At 35.4% G+C, this 19365-nt stretch overlaps 1 protein-coding gene across 2 annotated transcripts in view; it reads left to right on the top strand.

Moving 5' to 3' along the window:
• Nucleotides 1-19365, top strand: part of LOC150102935 (intraflagellar transport protein 38-like) — a 232937-nt gene that overhangs the window by 113316 nt on the left and 100256 nt on the right. For both annotated transcript variants that reach the window (XM_090397326.1, XM_090397327.1), the window contains exon 5: nt 14164-14259. In XM_090397326.1, the coding sequence (XP_090253452.1) occupies nt 14164-14259 (96 nt within the window). The remainder of the gene's footprint in view (nt 1-14163; nt 14260-19365) is intronic.

Below are 19365 nucleotides of genomic sequence, written 5' to 3'. Positions count from 1 at the left end.
TTTTATGCTTGATTCATTTATAGCTAGTTCTCTTGCAAGCAATGAAATACGTGTATCATTTTTGAACTTATCTAAAATTTCGATTTTCTGAGATAATGTCAAAACTTTGCATCTTTTTGCTGCTTTATCATCTTCATTCTTCCTCTTAGATGTCATATTCAATTTTTGAAATTAAAAGAAATACCAATGCAAAAGGAGAAGAGGATAAACACTGATAAATACATGATTACAGTTCTGCTGACGTGAGTGAAATGATCACAACTCAGCCTGGGTCACTCAGCTAGCGGGTAGCGCCAAGCAGGGTTGCCGGCCAACGCTCTGCAGTGTACCACGTATGAATGAAATTCTAGCATTGGACAGATTAAATGGAAACAATTAAGATAACGCATATGTACAAAATCGCGTTCTGCAAATCCGCGCTCGGGCAAGGGTTTACTGTATGTGTATCCATATCATTGCTTAAGGTTGAAATCAAGATAACAGGGAGGAAACCTCCAAAGAGCCAGAAAGGAATGTAAAGAACTGACTAGACTTTTGATCCAGAGTCTAGTCATTATCTCTCTCTCTCTTATGCACCCTGTTAGTAGGTATCCACTGAGATACAAAATGAATGGGGATAAGCTTGCAATTTGGGACAACCAGTTTGCATGCTGTATTGCTTAAATCAAAAACAAAACGATGATATATCTCAAGAAGAAATGAAATGTCATACTGCATGAGTGTTGGTTGGTTAAATAAGATTCCACTTTCTTCTTCTGGGAACTAGGGTGAACAGTGAAAAAGTCATTTACTGGAACAATCTGAAATTTAACATTATCAGGATTGAAGACTGATATCCTCATCATGAAAAGTACTACTAGGCAGAAAAATTAGAGAGTGGGCATGTTGACATAATTAGTTTTTTTTTTTTTTTTTTTAAATTGAGACAAAGGTAAGGTTCTGCTAAATAATAACTCTAAGATGCTACATTCAGGTAATAGTGATCAGGTAGGAGGAATAGTTATAATATTCAACACTAAACATGAAGGTAAACTTCTTGAATCATTTCCTTTAGTGTTACAGGTGATCTGCATTTATATCAAACAAATTATGGAGACTACAACTATGTTAGATTTAATTACTGTAATTTCCCGATGTTTCGACTTTCATATTAAGGTCATCATCTGGAGTATACACATATATATATACAGAGACAAGCTATATTATATTTCATACAGTATGTCAAAGAGACAGTGATTTCATCCACCATTATTCTATTCGCCTGACCTCTAGTTGAGGAGAAAAAACTACATCAAAGCTATATTTTATTTATAACATCATCAGAAAACAGATTCATATAGATAGTTTTATTAAAACAAAATGGTGTCCTCATTTAACATGAGAGTTGTTATATTAGAGTTAAGATCCTGGATTACTTACAGTCCTATTTATAATTAACTCTTAGATGAAAAGGTTTTGTGAGTAGATTATGTGCATTCTATATTCTTGGGTTTTTTCACCATCATTATTGTTAAGATTAAGGTGGTTGATAAGAATTTCACAGGCCTCCTTACATTTATGCTCATACCACATTTTGGTGTCATGTAAACAATGTAAGCCAGACTTTGGGTTTTAAACTAACAACCAACCAGAATTAAGTAATAACAGGAGCCGCCAACTGCCTTCAATGAACAGTCATATGATCAACTTTTCTAACCACGCCCTGAACAATGGTGAACTCTTGCTACTTAGTTAAGGCTTAAACCTTGGCACCCAGGACTATTAAATTTGATTTTATATACCATATTGAAAGAAGCTTAAGATTTCTCTCAACCACTGTAGCTGATCAAATACAATTAGAAACCTTGAACATTTTAAATAATATGAAAATAATAACTAGCAACCTAACCAAATCTGAATTGGTAGCTGTGGAATCTTTAAAATTAAATCAGGATATTGTACTCACTAGATCTGATAAAGGCAGTGTCACTGTTATTTTAAACCAAACAACATACGTAGAAAAAATGAATCAATTAGTCTCAGACAACAGCATCTATCAGCATGTTAATTCTAACCTAACTAATCAGATAAAAAAGAAAACAGAAAAATTACTTTAATCAGTCACTTCTTGGCCTGAGGATACAGTTAAAAAAACTACTTCTGCACTATGCCTGTTCCCCTGAGAATTTATGGTTTATCCAAGATTCACAAGAAGAACATACCGTTTCAGCCGATAGTTGAAGGCATAGACAGCCCCTGTTATCATCTAGCCAAGAAACTAACGTCAACACTCAAGGAGTTGGTAGGTCATTCCTCCTCCTATTTTAAAAAGACGCAACACTTTGTAAACAAAATTAAGATGTCACGCATAGACAGCCCCAGTTATCGTCTAGCCAAGAAACTAGCTTCAACACTCAAGGAGTTGGAGAGGAATGACCTACCCTATTTTAAAAACACACAACAATTTGTAAACAAAATTTAAGATATCACACTAGAAAAAAGTTATTTATTAGTCAGTTTTGATGTCTCTGTCCTTTACTTCCTTCTGGCAGTCTTTCCTTCTCTGTTTATAGGAAGCCTACACATACTGGCCAATATGCACACATAAACTCTTACCACCACCCAACACAAAAACTAGATGATTAACACACTAAAAAACACGGTTTTGAAGATTTGCCCCAGTGAACACTTAAAGGTTAAAAATTAACAGCAATACCTTCCTGAAAAATGGCTACAGCCAAAATACTATGAACAAAATTCTTCACAAGACCCCACTTAAAAACAAAAATAAACTAGATTACAATAAAACTGTAACCTAGAGTGGGAAATGAATACCAACCAACCAGACTGTTTTGGAAAAATTTAGAGAAAAGGGACAAAGCTAATAATAAGCCAATTACCAGTGCAATTTCTGTTTAAGACATTGTCTAGTCATTCCTACCACCATATTCCATCATAAAGATATGCCGAAATTCACTTGGAAAAAAAAAAATAAGAAAAGTCTTATTGGCTATATCTTACTGCCTTAGGAGCATCTTGAAGCAGTGCTATAGCTTGAGAAGCTACAAGGAAAGAATCTCAGTAGCGCATGGGAATTGGTCAGAGATTGTTTACAGAAATGTGGGAGGTGGGGGTTGAGTGGATGAGTAGAGATATAAAGCAAGGGCTACAAAGAGAGAAAATTAGCCAGGCATGCCAAAGTAAATCCAAAAGCCTTCTTGTTATGTAGCAAATGAGAAGAAGAAGAATGACTATGGAAGGATGTCTTCAGAAGCAAAAGAAATAGTTGAGTTGCTGAGTGATCACTTTTGCAAAGGTATATTAACCAAATAGAAATTTTACAGTTGCTGATGTGATATGCTAATGTCAATAAATTAATTCTCAGTGTATTGAAAAATATCAATGTGAATACAGCAATCAGACTGGGTGGCATGTTGACTCTTGTGTTATGCATATATGCAAGAGAATTGGCAGCTCCTCTGACGAAGTTGTTCAATCTAAGTCTCAGTTCTGGCAAGGTTCCAAGGGAGAGGAAAAAGGATAAGATAGTTCCATTGCATAAAGGTGGCCAAGTCAGTGCTTGCAAATTACAGACTGATTAATATCTTAGGAGTGGTAATTAAAATATTGGACAAGTTGGTTAAAGGCAAAATCCGTGAGTAGGTGGATACGAATATAATACACTATAATGGGCAGCATTGCTTTGTCAAAAGGTAGGCCCTGTCTTAGTAATGATACTGCTGAAATTTGAAAAAGCATTTGACAGAATACAACATAGAAAATTATTACAAAAGTTAGAGCATATGGTGGAGTGGAATCTAGGAGAATGAGGGTGACTAAATAAATTGGTAACTAAATAAACTCTGATTCACTTCACTAGTGAAGTGAATCAGGGTTCTGAACTAGGGCCAAAGTGGGGGGGGAATATTCAGTTATTTGCTGATGATGCAAAATTGGGGAAAACAATAAAGGTGAAATAGATGTCCTTTTATCATCATCATCAAATTCCTGATATATATATATATACACACACACACACACACACCATCAAGGGGTGTACAGGATATGATATACTACATGAAAAATTACATCATTATTAACTTCCTCTCTACAATTTTCCTCCAAATCAGTCTGTTACCTGTCAAGACTCCAACATTTCCAGGTCTTATATTTCGATCTTAAATAAGTGACATCAAGATATAGGTGCATCAATCCACCTATATCTTGGTCTTCCTCTGGATCATTTTCCTGCCAACCAGGTAGAGAACACTTGTTTTGCTAATCTTTCCTCTCCCATTCTGTTTAAGTGACCATAGCACCTGAGATTAGCTCTCCTAATGCATTCCTGGATGCTGACAATGTCAAGTTCACTCCTAATATCTTCGTTTTTAATATGATATTGCCATCGAGCCATCTGTTCATGCCCCTAATCTTTCTCAGGACTTTCATATCTACGGTCTCTAGTCTTTGCACAAGTGTTTTACTTCTGACCCAGCTCTCAGATCCATAAGTCAAAATTCGCTTGAATACTGTCTTGTATATAGCTAATTTAGTGGGGTCTTTTTTTTTTTTTTTTTTTGGCTAATTTCTCTCTTATTCCATATAAATTTAGTCACTTGACTTCCTACCATACCAGCTTTGTTGATTCTGTTGTCTATTTCCATATTTAATTTACCATCTTCATTAAAAATCGTGCCTAAGTAGCTGAAATGTTTTACTTGTTCTATAGGTTATCCATTCACAATGCAATTGACATTTTCAATGTTTCTGCCTATTCTCGTTGTCTTTGTCTTTTTAATGCTGACCTTCATACTATAACAGTTATTCACTTTAGTTAGGGAATCTTGTAGATTTGTTTAACATCATCCTCATATGTTTAACATCATAAAGCAAAGAACTGAGGTTAACATCTCCAATTTTTATATCAGGTTTAAAACTACTTTCCTTCATAATGTGATCCATATAGATAATGAATAACAGCGGCGATAATGTACATCCTTGTCTGACACCAAATTTAACATTAAACCACCTTCCTATACTTCTTCAATGTACTGACCTTCTAAGTGCTGACTTAAAACTTAAATAAAAACTAAGTATTGCTCGATATAATTCCCCATTGACACCATATAACTGTAGCATTTTTCAATAGCTTCTCTCTTGGCACCTTGTCATATGCCTTTTCCAGATCTACAAAACTTAAATACAGAACTTTGTTATATTCCCATGATTTCTCAACTATTTGTCGTAAAGTGGAAATCTGATTCTGGCAGTCTCTATTTGGCCTGAATCCAGATTGTTTTTCACCAAGCTTCTCTTCCACAATCCTTCTCAAGTATACTTACATAAATCTTGCCAGAAACACTCAGCAGGGAAATACCTCTATAATCCTCACATTCAGTTTTATTTCCCTTTTTATATATGGGTACTATGAGACCTCTCCTCCGATCATTCATTTTTGAAATTATGGATTTTCAACCGTGTTATAACTAACTCTTTTTATTATCCTGACGTTTAGATCTTCATATCAAGATCATCATCTGGAGCATACACAAATATATGCACAATTATGGATTTTATAAAACAGTTGTAAAATCCATAATTTCGAAAATGAATGCTGATCGCCGTGTAACACTAAAAGAAAGGACTACTCCACTCATCTGGAATTCATCCCTCTGTCCAGGCCTTCTGGACTATGCATTGCAGTCACTGTAAGACTTTTATACCTCTGTACTTAAGCATTTCTAGTCGATAATCATCTACTCCTGCTGCTTTTCCACCTTTCAGACTTTTGATGGCTTTTTCTACTTCAAGTATGGATATGTATTCCTGACTGTATGAATTGTCAGTGTTTTTTACCAGTGTGCTGTCATCACTGCTTGTTTCACTTAGCAATTTTTCGAAGTAATTACTCCATACTTCAAGGATATCTTTTTTCTCCTGTTTTCATCACCTTTATCATCTCTAATTCCTTTTACAGCACTCTTTCCTCCATCTTGCCGCCTTCTTGATATTTATTTTCTATATTCTTACCAAAGTCTTCCCATGACTTTTGTTTAGCTAGTTTTACACAGTATTTAGCTTTCTTACATGTGTCTCTATATTCTCTTAGAGCACAAGCTGACTTATCTGCCAGGAACTTTTGATATGCTTTCTTCTTTTCCTTCTTTGCCTCTTTAACTTCGTGTCCACCATGGAGTTATGATTTTTCTATCTTTACAGACAACCTCACCACATGTCTCTCTGGCTGAATCAATCAGTGTTGTTTTCTTCAGGACTTGCCACTGAATCTCCAAGGTTTGGTTTCTACTCTCAAACTCTTTCATTTTTACTTAAATAATGTTTGTGTATTTTTGTCTACAGTTCACATCTGAATGCTGCTCAACTTTTATTCGCTTTAAAACTTTCTTACATGTTCTTCTTTTCAATATGAAATTCAGTTTTGTCCTGCTCAAAACTAGATGGTCATCAATTTCAAATCCTCTGTACACTCTGGTGTCCTGCACCAGGGAAATAACATCACTATCAACAATAACATAGTCAGTGAGACTTTTCTTATTCCTTGCCTCTTCTCTCCATGTGAATTTGTGCGCATTTTTATGTTCGAACATGGTGTTAGTAATAACCAGTCCATATGTCCTGAGCAGAAATCCAATAGATATTTGCCATTATTATTAGCTTTGCTCTTTTCTCCAAATTTTCCCAAAATATTTTGGTATGTCTCACAATCATTTCCTACTCTGCTATTCAGATCACCAACAAGGACCAACTTTTCCTTTTTCATTGTGTCAGTTGCTTTCTCTAAAGCCTCAAAAAATTCCTCCACTTCTATCTTAGTAGAACCTTCTGTAGACCATAGGCAAAATTAAGTCTCATTGTCCAGATCCCCATTTTCATATTTGTCCACAACACTCTACTTGAGAACTGCCAAGCATTCAAGCAGATTAGCCTTGTATTTAGTTTTGAATACTATGGCTATCTTCTTTTCCCTTGATTGTCATTGCCTGAATATAACATTTTGCATTCATTGCTAGAAAGATCTCACCAGTTTTTGCCTTTTTTGTTATAGTCACCCGTATTATGTCGATCTGGTACTTATATAATTCCTCAGCTAGCTCCATTTCTTTGCTATGCAGGCTTCTTATGTTGATAGTACTGATCTTGAACTCTGGTGATGTTGAGTTGCGATGGTTTTTAGGATTTGTTCCAGCAGCTGACTTTTCGCTGTTTGCCCTGGTTCCCTAGTGAAAACAATGGGGGGGGGGGGATTCTTCCACAGTCGAATGCCCCAGCCAGCATGAAATTAGGTTATATTGTACCATCATTTTTTATTTTGGTTTAAGCCAATAAGAATACAATTTATTTGGCTAAATCCCAAATTGCCAGCCCATCCTCGTTCGTTCAGTATTCAGGTTACCTAATAGGGTGTACCACAAGAAGGTGAGGATTGGACATTAGGTTAGAAGCCCTGATCGGGTCTCTGCATTCGTTTAAAGGCTATGTGGAGGTCTCCTTTCAGTTATATAGCTTCAACCCTTAAGAATCCCAACGTCCTTTTAAGTTAATTTAAATAAATTGCCATTTTGGATGAAGGATATTGGTTGTCAATTTAATTTCAAAATATAAGGTTTTGTGGTGATAGTTGAAATGGTTACATACTGTGTATTGTATTTGAGGTGCTGGATTGTAGGAAATTGATGAGACTTCAGATTTGAGGGGTAATGGTTGAAGTTCAGAGTGCATATTGCAAAGTTGGTAAAATAGCTCAATGGATTATTTGGATAAGAAAAATATACTAACAAGTAAAGATAACAAGGTTATTATTCATCCCTCTTTATACGGTTATAATTTGGCTGTATCTTGACTGCTGTGCACAAATTTGGTCACCTGGTGTTCTTGGGTATCAGAAAGTAGTGAAGAGGATTCAGAAACTAGTGACCAAGCTGGTGGCCTGTGCAGAACTTCCTATGAGGATAGGTTGAGGGCGTGTGGGTCACAAAGTTGATAGGTGGAAAAGAAGAGAAATGATAAAAACTTATAAGTTATTAAAAGGTTCTATAAGATAGACACAAAAGAAATTTTTCAATACATAATGAATATAGATAGAGAACTAGGTGGTCACTCCTGGAAGTTTTGTAAAGAATGTAGTTAGTAAGGGGTATAGACTAGATTTTTTTGCTTAGAGCTTGGAAGTTGCCTTGACATTGAGTAAGTTTAAGGAGAAGTATGAGTGGTATTGTGTGTATAAAGGTTAGTGTGGGTCTCCTGCAATAAGACTTCTGATTCCATGAAGGTACCTGTATGATAATAATATTGTTTGCTAGTGATATCTTCATTCTAGTTCAGAATAGAAGAATATATAAGGGAATTTGAAATACAAGTAATCAGCATGTAGTTTTGAGAATATAAAGTAGTCTGAATGAATTCAAGAGAATGTATGATAATAATATTGTTTGTGAAATGCTCAAACACAACCCAAATCTCAACAAAAATGATGGCCTCACCATTTCAAGAATATGGAGGACCCATCTACAACCTGTATAACATCCTAAACTAGTATTAGAAAAATTCCCACTACAAGAAGACAATCTGGTGAAGTATTCAATAGCAACTGAAAGAAATCATTTTGTAACTATCCAGAATATTAATACATGAGGACTCTAACAGTTTATTGTAGTTGCATTTATCTATTTATAATATATATATATATATATATATATATATATATATTTTTTTTTTTATAATTTTATTTATTTATTTTTGTTTTTCTTTTCTATCACTAGAGGTCAGGCTAGAAAAAAGATTTATTAACTACGTAGATTTAGTTTACTGGTATAGAAAGCATGAGCATGTAGCTTGGTTCTGTATACAGTTGTATTCTTCCGATGGACCTCCATATAGAGGTCGAAACGTCAAGTTTTATTTTATTTGTAATTAATAAAATAATCTGTTCAACATGTGTGTTTTTGAGTCCCTAAATCTACAAATATGAGTGCTGATCACCGTGTAACCCTAAAAGAAAGAATTCAAGAGAAGGTATGACATGGTCTGAGTGATATGTGGCCTCCATTGATGAGTCGTTTTTTGACTCATGAGTGGAGGCATCAATGTTTCATTGATGTCTTTGGTGAATTAGGTGAGTCCCTAACTCCCTAGAGGTCTCTTGATAATAATTTCTAAAAGTAATGGAGTTTTTTGACACATTCACGAACTAGCAGTGTAAAAATGTTCCAGGTAAAGTATATATAAAAATATCCTTAATATAATAAGCATATAATAATCTAATTGTATAATATAATATGGCATTTATACTGAAGAAACTGACAGTTGTAGTAATGTGTAGAAATTAAATTGTACTTCTCTTGTGTCTGGAGATAACTACATTCAGAAAACGTAGTTGTTTCATTGACGTCCTGTGAAAGGCAAACTGTCCCAAAGAATATATGCAGGTGTTAAACATGTAATGCATTTCCTCATACATAGCATTAACTGCTTCTATTGTATTTTTATATAACGAAACCTGTGGTGAATTCATCACTAGAAACACACGTACTAACCACTGTTAAAAACTGACTTGTTAATTAGCTTCGACGTTGTCTCCCTCTTCACAAACATTCCCCACAAAGAAACAGTAGAATTATTAACTCAAAAATTTCCTTCTGATATAGTTGAATTATTCAAATTTGTTATTACATTCGGTTACTTAACGTGGAAAGGTCAATCTTACAAACAAGAAGAAAGAACATATGAATTTAAAGTAGCAATTATAGTAACATATATACATCCCACGGTGATATTTTCTAGTTCTACACAAGATCATTAAACAAGAAGAACAAGGGGCTCGCAAATTTGAGAAAAATTTAACAAAGGGCTCACACAAGCCCCTTATAGCTCACCACTGACTAACAACCTTGCCTTGTCAACTATCAGTTCTTCAACGTCTGCAGAAGAAAAATCATCAAATTCTTCTCCACCAACTGCATGTGCTAATCTGATGATATTGGGATATTCGGTTGTATGCAAAGGTACAGGGTTTTTCTTTGTCACACATTCTGGCCAAATAGCTTTTCAGAATGCATTTAACATGTTTGCTGCCACGCTCCTCGGGCATAGTTTGTTCCTGTGCGCTAAGCGCTTTTGCGTCTTCAAGGTCACTACAAGTAATCTCATAGCCAGCTTATCAGACAGAATTTTGTTTCATACGCCAACTTCGAGTAATCCATATCACCCCACCTATATGTTACATGCGCTGACGAATGTGTTTATTGCGTCTAGTCTCTAAAAACCTTCAGTTTCGCCATGACCAGTAAAAGAAAACTTACTGATAAAGAATTAGAAGTTTAGCTAATATGAGCAATGATGAATTTAATGAATTCATCATCGCAAATGGAAGGATAAGAGGAAAGTTCTTTCCATTTCAAACATGCACAAATTTTAAATAGTTGAAGCAAAAAATCAGAATGGTAAAATTCAGTTAAAACCAAATATCGGTAGGGACTATAATTTGGGTATGTCAGGCATCAATCTTTCTGATCAAATGCTTTCTTACTATTCCCCCTTACGAAAGACAATTAGATGGCCAAAGAAATTGGCAATACGCATTCTTGATATATACATTCAGAATGCACATAAATTTTATAATATAATTACTGGAAACGCAATGACTGCATTAAAATTTAGAGATCAATTTATCTCAGTTTTTGTTGGAATGGATAAGCTTACAGCATCACAGATTATCAGCAGAATTCGGGATCTTCATTATTTGGAAATTTTACCACCTACAGAAAAAAATATTCGCCGACAAAGCCATGCCGAGTATGTACACGAAACAAACAACGACGCGAAACATGTTATTATTGTCCTGTTTGCCAGGTAAAACCACCATTGTGCATAGAAAATTGTTTTAAAGTGTATCATTCTAATTTGAATAAATTGTTTTTTATTTTATTGATTTCATTTTATTATTTTTATTAATTTTTATCAGTTTTAAATTGATTTACAAATTACATGTTATACTACTGATTAGCTCGCGCTTGGCATAGGAGGTTGGTAATCGACATACGAGTATATTCGTATTTGGCTTCTGAGGCACATACATAATATACTATATTTTAGTTGAAATTATTTCCCTTCTATCAAGCCCCCAGACATGCTCGCTGCTTTATTCAGAATCCAAGGGTCCAAATTAAGGTAATTATACTAAGGGTTAACTGATGTTTGGCATAGGAGGTTGGTAAATCAACATACAAGTATACTCGTAGTTGGCTTGTGAAGCTCATATATGAACTACTACGAGTGTACTCGTAGTTGGCAGCGAACGTGTTAAAGTTGATGGTTTCAATTCTGATAATGCCAACTTAGCAAGTTTGATGCTGCAATCCAAAATAGAAAATTTCTTCCTCACATCAATAACTGTCAGTAAATTATCCTTATCTAGTTTATCCAAAATGCATTGGAATGTTCTTCTTATGTAATAAGTTTTGAAGGTAGCGATCATACCCTGGTCTAGTGGTTGTATTAAGGATGTTGTGTTAGGTGGCAGAAAACAAAATTCCATATTCAGGTGTTCTAAAACGCGATGGACAGGCACATTGTCTATAATCAATAAAACTTTAAGATTTTTTCCCCATCAAATAGCATTTAACTTCTGGAACAAAACATTGATGGAACCATTCATTAAAAATTTCTTTTGTAACCGAACCTTTTTTTATTCCAGTGGTAACGTGTTAAAATCCACATCTTTCATTGCCCGTGGTCTTAGGGATCGATTAATGAGTAATGATTTTAATATACGATCTCCTGAAGTATTGCTGCAAAATAATAGTCACACTATCCTTAGATGCTTTAAAGTCTCCAACATTTTTTTGTGATTTAGCTATATAACTTCTACTTGGCATTTGACTACATTCTGTAGTGTAGAGTAATCACTGGTATTTAAAACATCGAGGGGGTTCCCCAAAATTCAAGTTTAAGTACATATATATATAATACCATACTAGGAAATGATGATTATAAGGGAAATACCCTTTTTAACAGAACTGAATTCAAAATTATAAAAATAAGCACCATTTGAACCAAAATATTTGAATCAAAATATACAGTGTAAAAATAGAATTGCTTTTGTTTTCTAAACCGTGTTATTTCAAAATCGTGTAAAAAAAAAAAAAAAGCCATGTAAAAAGTGAATAGCTGTATTTCAAAATGGAGTGGACAGTGATATTTTTACTGGAAAAGCAAATACTGGTATCAAATTTTAGTTCAACTGAAGTTTTAACATTCAAAGCTAAAAATTCACTTTTGGTTGTTTAGTGCTTCATTGGTCCTCCTCCTCTTGCCTTTATTACAGCTTGGCATCAACGGTGCATTGACAAAAATCAATTTTCCTGATGAATGCAACTATCAACTTACAATGACTTCTTGGAGCTCCTGAAGTGTTTTCAGCTTCTTCATGTGTATTTCAGTCTCCCTTTGGTACCACAAATTCTCAATGTGGTTGAGATCGGGGCTGTTTCCTAGCCACGGTAGTTGCTGAATCACATGTTCATTGAGCTACTTATTAACCTACAACAAAAATTAAAACTTTTTTAAATACTAAATTCATATGGTACATTGGAGGGTTATAATAGCATTACTTATACCTTTTGCCCTATGACAAGGAGTAGAGATACAATTTGTCGTTACGCAAAGTGGCTTCTGATAGTAGGCAGAATTCTTCTAAAATTTTCTGGTATAGTACACTTGTGCATTCACTGAACCTTTTATGAAATGCAAGTGACCCTGACATGACATGCAGCCCCAAATCATCTGACTGGTCAGATGATTTGGGCTGCATGTCATGTCAGGGTTGAATTTTTCCCCTGATTGTTTTCAAACTATCTGTCTGCCATCGGCACTCTGCAAGATTAACTTTTTTCTCATCAGAAAAATTACTGTTTTCCACTGATCAAGGGTCCATTTGCCATGCTCTTTGCACCAGTTTGTCTGAGCCAATCTCATTTCTTGGGTTAATAAAGGATTCTTTTTAGGGTATCTGGCTATCAGTCCCTGTCAAATGTGTCTTCTCCTGACAGTTACAGAGCTTGCCACAACTCCCACTTGTTCATCCCAGTCCCATTTCAGTTTTCTGGACGATGCATGGCAATTTTTGAGGCAGAGCCACTTTAGAATTCAATCTTGGCATGGTGTAGATAGTGGCTTTCTTCCTGTCCCCTTCTTCCTTTCAGCAGATCCAATTTTTTTCACTTTTGACAGCAGCTGTACCACAGTAGATAGACTACAAGACACCCTTTTAACTATTTCACGAGAGGAATAGCATTCTCTATTCAAAGCTTGAATCGCACTTTTTCTGCAAGGTGTTAACTGCAAATAACTAGCCATAGTGATCTCAGCATGAAAATGCTAAAATTAGCTCTTGCTTTCTATTTATAGCATAAAAAATTCTGATACAATAGCAGCAACTATTACATTATACAGAAACCTGTGGGAATGATAGATGATGCAATACAACAAAAATCTCTAATGATAAACCAATGAAAATGACCATTTAACTACTAAAAACTATATTTATGTAAGGTGATATGATTTCTGTGAACATGAGCGTATACTTTTCCAGTTGCTGTAGGTAAGTTTTACCAGTAATTACTCGATTCATGAAATATTTTCCCTCACTGTATGAAATTTTTTTATTGAGATAATATTAAATGTGAAATTACAAGGTGACGAAAGAAATTGATTTAATCTTTAACTATTGAACATCTAAAATACTTCTTAACTACCAGCTGCCAATACTTCAGTGTTTGCAGCTGGTAGTAAACTTTGCAGTGTTTAGGAAAAGTAATTAATGACTGCTTAAAGTGCTTGGGGTGAGGGAGGAATGATGATTTCAACAAACATGATAAAGCTTAATGTGCGATAAATTCAGAAAGCGTTAGTTACTAAATTGAATGTCAGTACCTTTTTGGATTATTTATAACCTTAGAATGGGAGGGAGGGTTCCTTTTTTCCTTAAATTCACTATAGCAAACTATTCTCTAACAAACTATTTCTCTGGTCTCTATAGGTTTGCTATAGTGAGTATGTGCTGTATAAGAAAATTAATTTTCTTTAATTTTTATTTGGAAGTGAGTATCAATTTGAGGTAATTACTGAATATATTTTCATTATTATTTTTATATTATCTTTTTCCAGCTTGGAGATTTAAAGCTTACTCGTCAGTTGGCATCACAAATTACTGTCAGAGGAGCAACATTATATGATTTGTTAGCTAAAGAGATTGAACTTAGGGTGAGTGAATATCAATTTTCTAATTTTATATGTGTGTGTGTAATTTTAAGCATTTAGGAGAAAACATCAAACAACATTTCTATCTGGTATGTTGCCGATGTTTTAGTATTTTTAGTAGGCACCCTTCCTTGATGAGTCTTTGGACTCCCTGGAGGTATAAAATAACTTTGTCATCATAAAATTGAACTAAAATCAACACATTGATTAAACTTCTCATTGCTGCATAAACAAATTTGCATAAAAAAGCAATAAGGAATCAAATGATTCTTTATTGCTTTTTATGCAAATCTGTTTTTATCTTCAAAGTGATTAATCAAACTGACCTTATGCATCTCTTGCTAAATTGCTTGTTATATACCTACTACTTTACTGTTTCAGTATATAATATTCGTTAACCATACATAATCCAGAATCATCATATCATATTAATTTTGTTACACTACAGTACTTTGGAGCAGCTCAGCTGACTCCTTAACTGTTCTTTCTAAATAATGGTAAGAAACATTTTATGCTTAGTCTACGAATTGTGAAACTTGGCTAAAAGCCAATCCCAATTACTCCTTCTGTATGCTGTATTCTACATGTCCATATGTTCTTTGTTCCTTTGAAGTATTTCAGATGATCTTCCAATTTGGCTTGTAATTGGTTAGTCCTGCATGTGCTGTATATTTATATATATACAGGGTGTTCGGGATAAATTTGACATATTTATAATTAATTATATTTTTCCGTAAGTTACATGTATTAACACACACTTCTCTTCATTTAAAAGTTTGGACCCTTCTTCATTCATATACAAGATGTCAGAAAGGATGGATAGCTGGAACCCACCTGAATCATGGAAGAGAATAACTTGTATCATGATGATTCGTGCCCGCCATCAAAATAAGGATATTACGACTGCTGCCCAATGCTCCCTGAATACAGTAAAAACAATCAGGCATGAACTAGAGACTTGCAATGGTGACTACGAGGATGTAGCAAGAAGAAAGATCCCTAGCAGACGATCTGATTGCGTTCGTACAGCAGAATTCCTCGCAAATCTGCAGGAACAGGTGTTGAAGAACCCTGGCATTGGAATTCGGGCTTTGTTCGTGGAGTTGCTAACTGTAGTCAAGCCCTGGATAACAAGGGTAGCCAATGGTAGGCCGTATGTATGGCAGCAGGATTCGGCCCCTTGCCACACCTCTGGGAAAAGTCAAAAATGGTTGTCTGAAAATTTCTACGACTTCACCAGTCCAAATGTTTGGCCTCCAAACTCCCCAGACCTTAACCCCATGGATTATTTTGTATGGGGCGCAGTTGAAAAAGACACCAATCGCACTTCCAGTAATACAAAAGCCCAGTTAATGGATAAAATTAAAACAGTTTTTGCGGCCCTTCCCAGGGAGAGTGTAGCATCAGCTTGTTCGAGGTTCCGAAGCAGAATTGAAGCTGTGATCGATGCTAATGGTGGTTATTTTGAGTAAATCTTGTTGATAGTATTGTAATTAACTCTGCCTGTAATGTTTTTTTGTCAATTCATTAAATTTAATAGATACAAAGATTTTCTTTTTCCTTACGAAACTGTCAAATTTATCCCGAACACCCTGTATATATATGGTCAGTTTGACTTAGGACAGGGTTCCCATTTCGACAATTCCATTATAATTCAAACTGGTCATAAGTCTGAAATCACTGGATGACCTGTTAAGGATATGTTAACACTTAACGTTAGTAAATATTATAATGTGTAGGTCTGGTTTGTTATATTTTAAACTAATTTAACTGTTTATTTTAGAGAGTGCAACTCTCTAAAATAAGAGTGAACGAAATGAAACTCATATCATGATGATGTTAATAAAGCTATGGAACTGGACAGGAATAGCCAGTTGTATTAAGATAATGAACAGCAGTTCCTGAGAAATGTAATGAGGAATAGATAGTACCACTGCCTGAAGGAGGAATCTGAAAACAACTGTATCATTTCATGTTTCAAGCATAAGGTGTAGGTCAGCAAAGTTGGTTAGGATGAAATTGCAAGACTGGATTGATGAAAATGGGAATCTCTACAGAGGATGACATTTTATCATAATAGGACAACAACTGTATTGCACAAAAGCAATGTATACAACTTTATTACAGTAGTGAGGGAATGTTCTTGATTTTGCAAAGACATTTGATAGAATTCAACATTGATTAAAATTGTGCAGATTAATATTATAAATGGATACTACCAGATGATAGTTTAGATATGAGGATTGTTGTCTGATAGATATCGGTGAGTTGTGAATGTGGAGGTGTGTTATCTTGAAGAAGGGAGATGACAAGTTGTGTGCCACACCACCACTTATCAGGTCTCTCCTCCTGTTCTGTGGATGGCTGGTATAGTTCAAGGTTTGAGGAGAGATTCCAGTTGTCAGATTGGGAAATGTAATGATAGAGAATTCTGATATGATGATACTTCTAGATGATTTAGGCTTGTTCAGTTGATGCATAGGGAATATCCCTTAAACATTGCCAAGTATAAAGCTTGCACTTTAGCTAGTAGAAATAGAATGCATTGTGCTTATATTGATAAGGATAATAATGAATAAAAGGCTGATTTGCAAAGAGCTCATTGCAACAATTATAAAAGTTCCCAGAGAATTCCTTCCACATTGAGAAGGATATGGATGTACATGAAATTTTGTCATGTATAAGGCATCAGTTAGGTTGAACATAGACTACTTGTGTCTAAACTCCTGAATATTTAGGAAATATCAAAATATTGGAGAATATTTGATGTAAGATTTATCAAAAGTAAGTAAGATTTTATCAAAACTGTGGATAGATTTAAGTGTGTATAATTTGCAGATCTTGGTAGTAGGAGCAGATGAGACTATGATTGAGACTTATTAGGTGGTGATAGAAATTTATAACATTAAATGCAAGGAAGCTGTAGGCAAGGTAGTGAATGATAGTAGAACAAGAAGTCATTCTTGGAATCAGAAGAGCAAGGAGTGAGAAGTAGATGCTTTGCATTTACTTCTCATAGACAAATGAATGCATTGCAAGAGTAGATAGTGAGTGTAACAACATTGAGAGAGAGAAATCAAAATATATCATTCATCATAATGATTGAGACTTAAGTTAATGAGAGAAATTAGCAATTGTGCATAGTAATGGATGATGAAAGAACATCCTTGAAAGCTGTATAAGAGTTTCATGAGCAAAGAATTGAGAAGATGCTTTGTGTTTGAGGGTAATGGATGAGCAGAATTTGTTTCCAGAATAGATAGTGTGTGCTCTGACATTGTGAAAATTGAATCTGAGATATACTAGGCATTGTTTCATGTTAAATGAAAAGAATTGAGGCTCTGTAGCTCAGTCAGTATAGACGAAGCAAGCCCTTTGGTCGAAAAGACCTGGATTCGATTCCTGTCCATGATGTGAGGAACCTTTATCTGGTCTCTTTCCACTAAAGGTGAGTTAGTTGGTCTCATACAGAGGTATAGGGTTTTATTACCTAGAAACTCCGGTTTTTTCATCCCTCAGAACAGGCAAACCAGCCTGTGAACACACACACATGGATTGACAGTCATCAAATACATAATCCTTCATTAAGAGGACTCAACCAGTCCTAAGGGACAGTTGAAGAAAGGGGAGAACCCCACATGAATAAATAAAATTAAAAGAATTTCTCCCACAGTGTGTGTATAATGATTCCATGAAGAGCTTTCAGTTAATAATTAACTGGCTAAAATTTTATAATTTGGGCAAGTTAATTTCAATTTGCTCTGCAATGGTCATTCCTGGAAGCTGCATAAGGCTTTTATGAGCAAGAGAATGAGAAATAGTTGATTTGCATGGAGGATAAGAGGTGAGTGGAATTCATTGCCAGATTAGATATTGAGTACACTAACATTGAAGAGAATTCAGCTGAGATTATTATTATTTCGGGTGACTCCAGGAGTCCTTAGACTCATCGAGGGAGGTCCTAAACATCATGTAAACACAACTATGTGATTACATTCTCACAGTATCTATCATACCTTGCATTGAACTCGTTCACCGTCATAGCAACCACAACAGACTCTGGCAGCTTATTCCACTCATTTACCACTCTAAAAGTAAAGAACCCAGCTCTAACACCCCTGCTAACCACACTCTTGCCCAGCTTCCATAGGTGTCCCCTAGTTCTCCACCACCAGTCCTCATCTCAAAAATATCCTCTGAATTAATCCTATAGAATCCCTTTAGCAATTTGAATGTCTCAATCATATCTCCCCTTTTCCGCCTATCAACTAGTTTCTGCAACCCACAAATCTTCAACCTCTTCTCATATGGTTCATTCCATAGACCTGTTATCATCTTAGTCACTCGCCTCTGGATCCTCTCCACCTCCTCCCCATCAAGAAGGAACCAAGGTGACCAAATCTGGGCACAGTAGTCGAGATGAGGTCTTATCAAGGCTCGGTAGAGAGATACAATAACTTGCTTGTCTCTGCTCATCAAGGTATTTTTCAACAACCAAGTGAGTTGATGAACTGATTTAGCTACTTTTGCAATGTGCCCCCTAAACTTCATCTCCCTATCCACCAACAATTTGCCACTCTCCCAAGTCCCTGACCTCATCAATCTCTTGGAGTACAGTTCCACCAACGTGGTATACTGCTGCTAATCTTTTCACCCCAAAATGCATAACCTTACATTTTGTCACATTAAATTGACATCCATTCTCCTTAGCCCAGAACTCCAATCTATCTAAGTCATCCTGCAAGACTTTGACATCTTCTGCATTCACTATTGCCCTACCCAACTTTGCATCATCAGTGAACAAATGAATTGTTCCACTTAGATCCTTCCCTATATCGTTAATGAACAGATTAAACAGCAGTGGTCCAAGAACAGAACCCTGCGGCACACCACTAGTCACAGGCCGTCTTTTGGACTCTACTCCTGAATAAACTACTCTTTGATATCTCTCCATCAACCAACCACCTATCCATCTCACCAACCCTATATCCATTCTCATATGTTGTAGTTTACGGATTAGTATTCCATGTGGTATCCTGTCAAACACCTTTGCCAGGTCCAGCAGTATCATTGTAAACTCATTTCCCTTATCCAGTTCAGCCGTCACCT

The sequence above is a fragment of the Typopeltis vanoorti genome, chromosome 9 (genome assembly GCF_054136105.1).
Source record: "Typopeltis vanoorti isolate ZY-2024b chromosome 9, IOZ_Tvanoo_1.0, whole genome shotgun sequence".
NCBI classification, from domain to species: Eukaryota; Metazoa; Arthropoda; class Arachnida; order Uropygi; family Thelyphonidae; genus Typopeltis; species Typopeltis vanoorti.
This window is presented reverse-complemented; position numbering and strand designations above follow the sequence as displayed.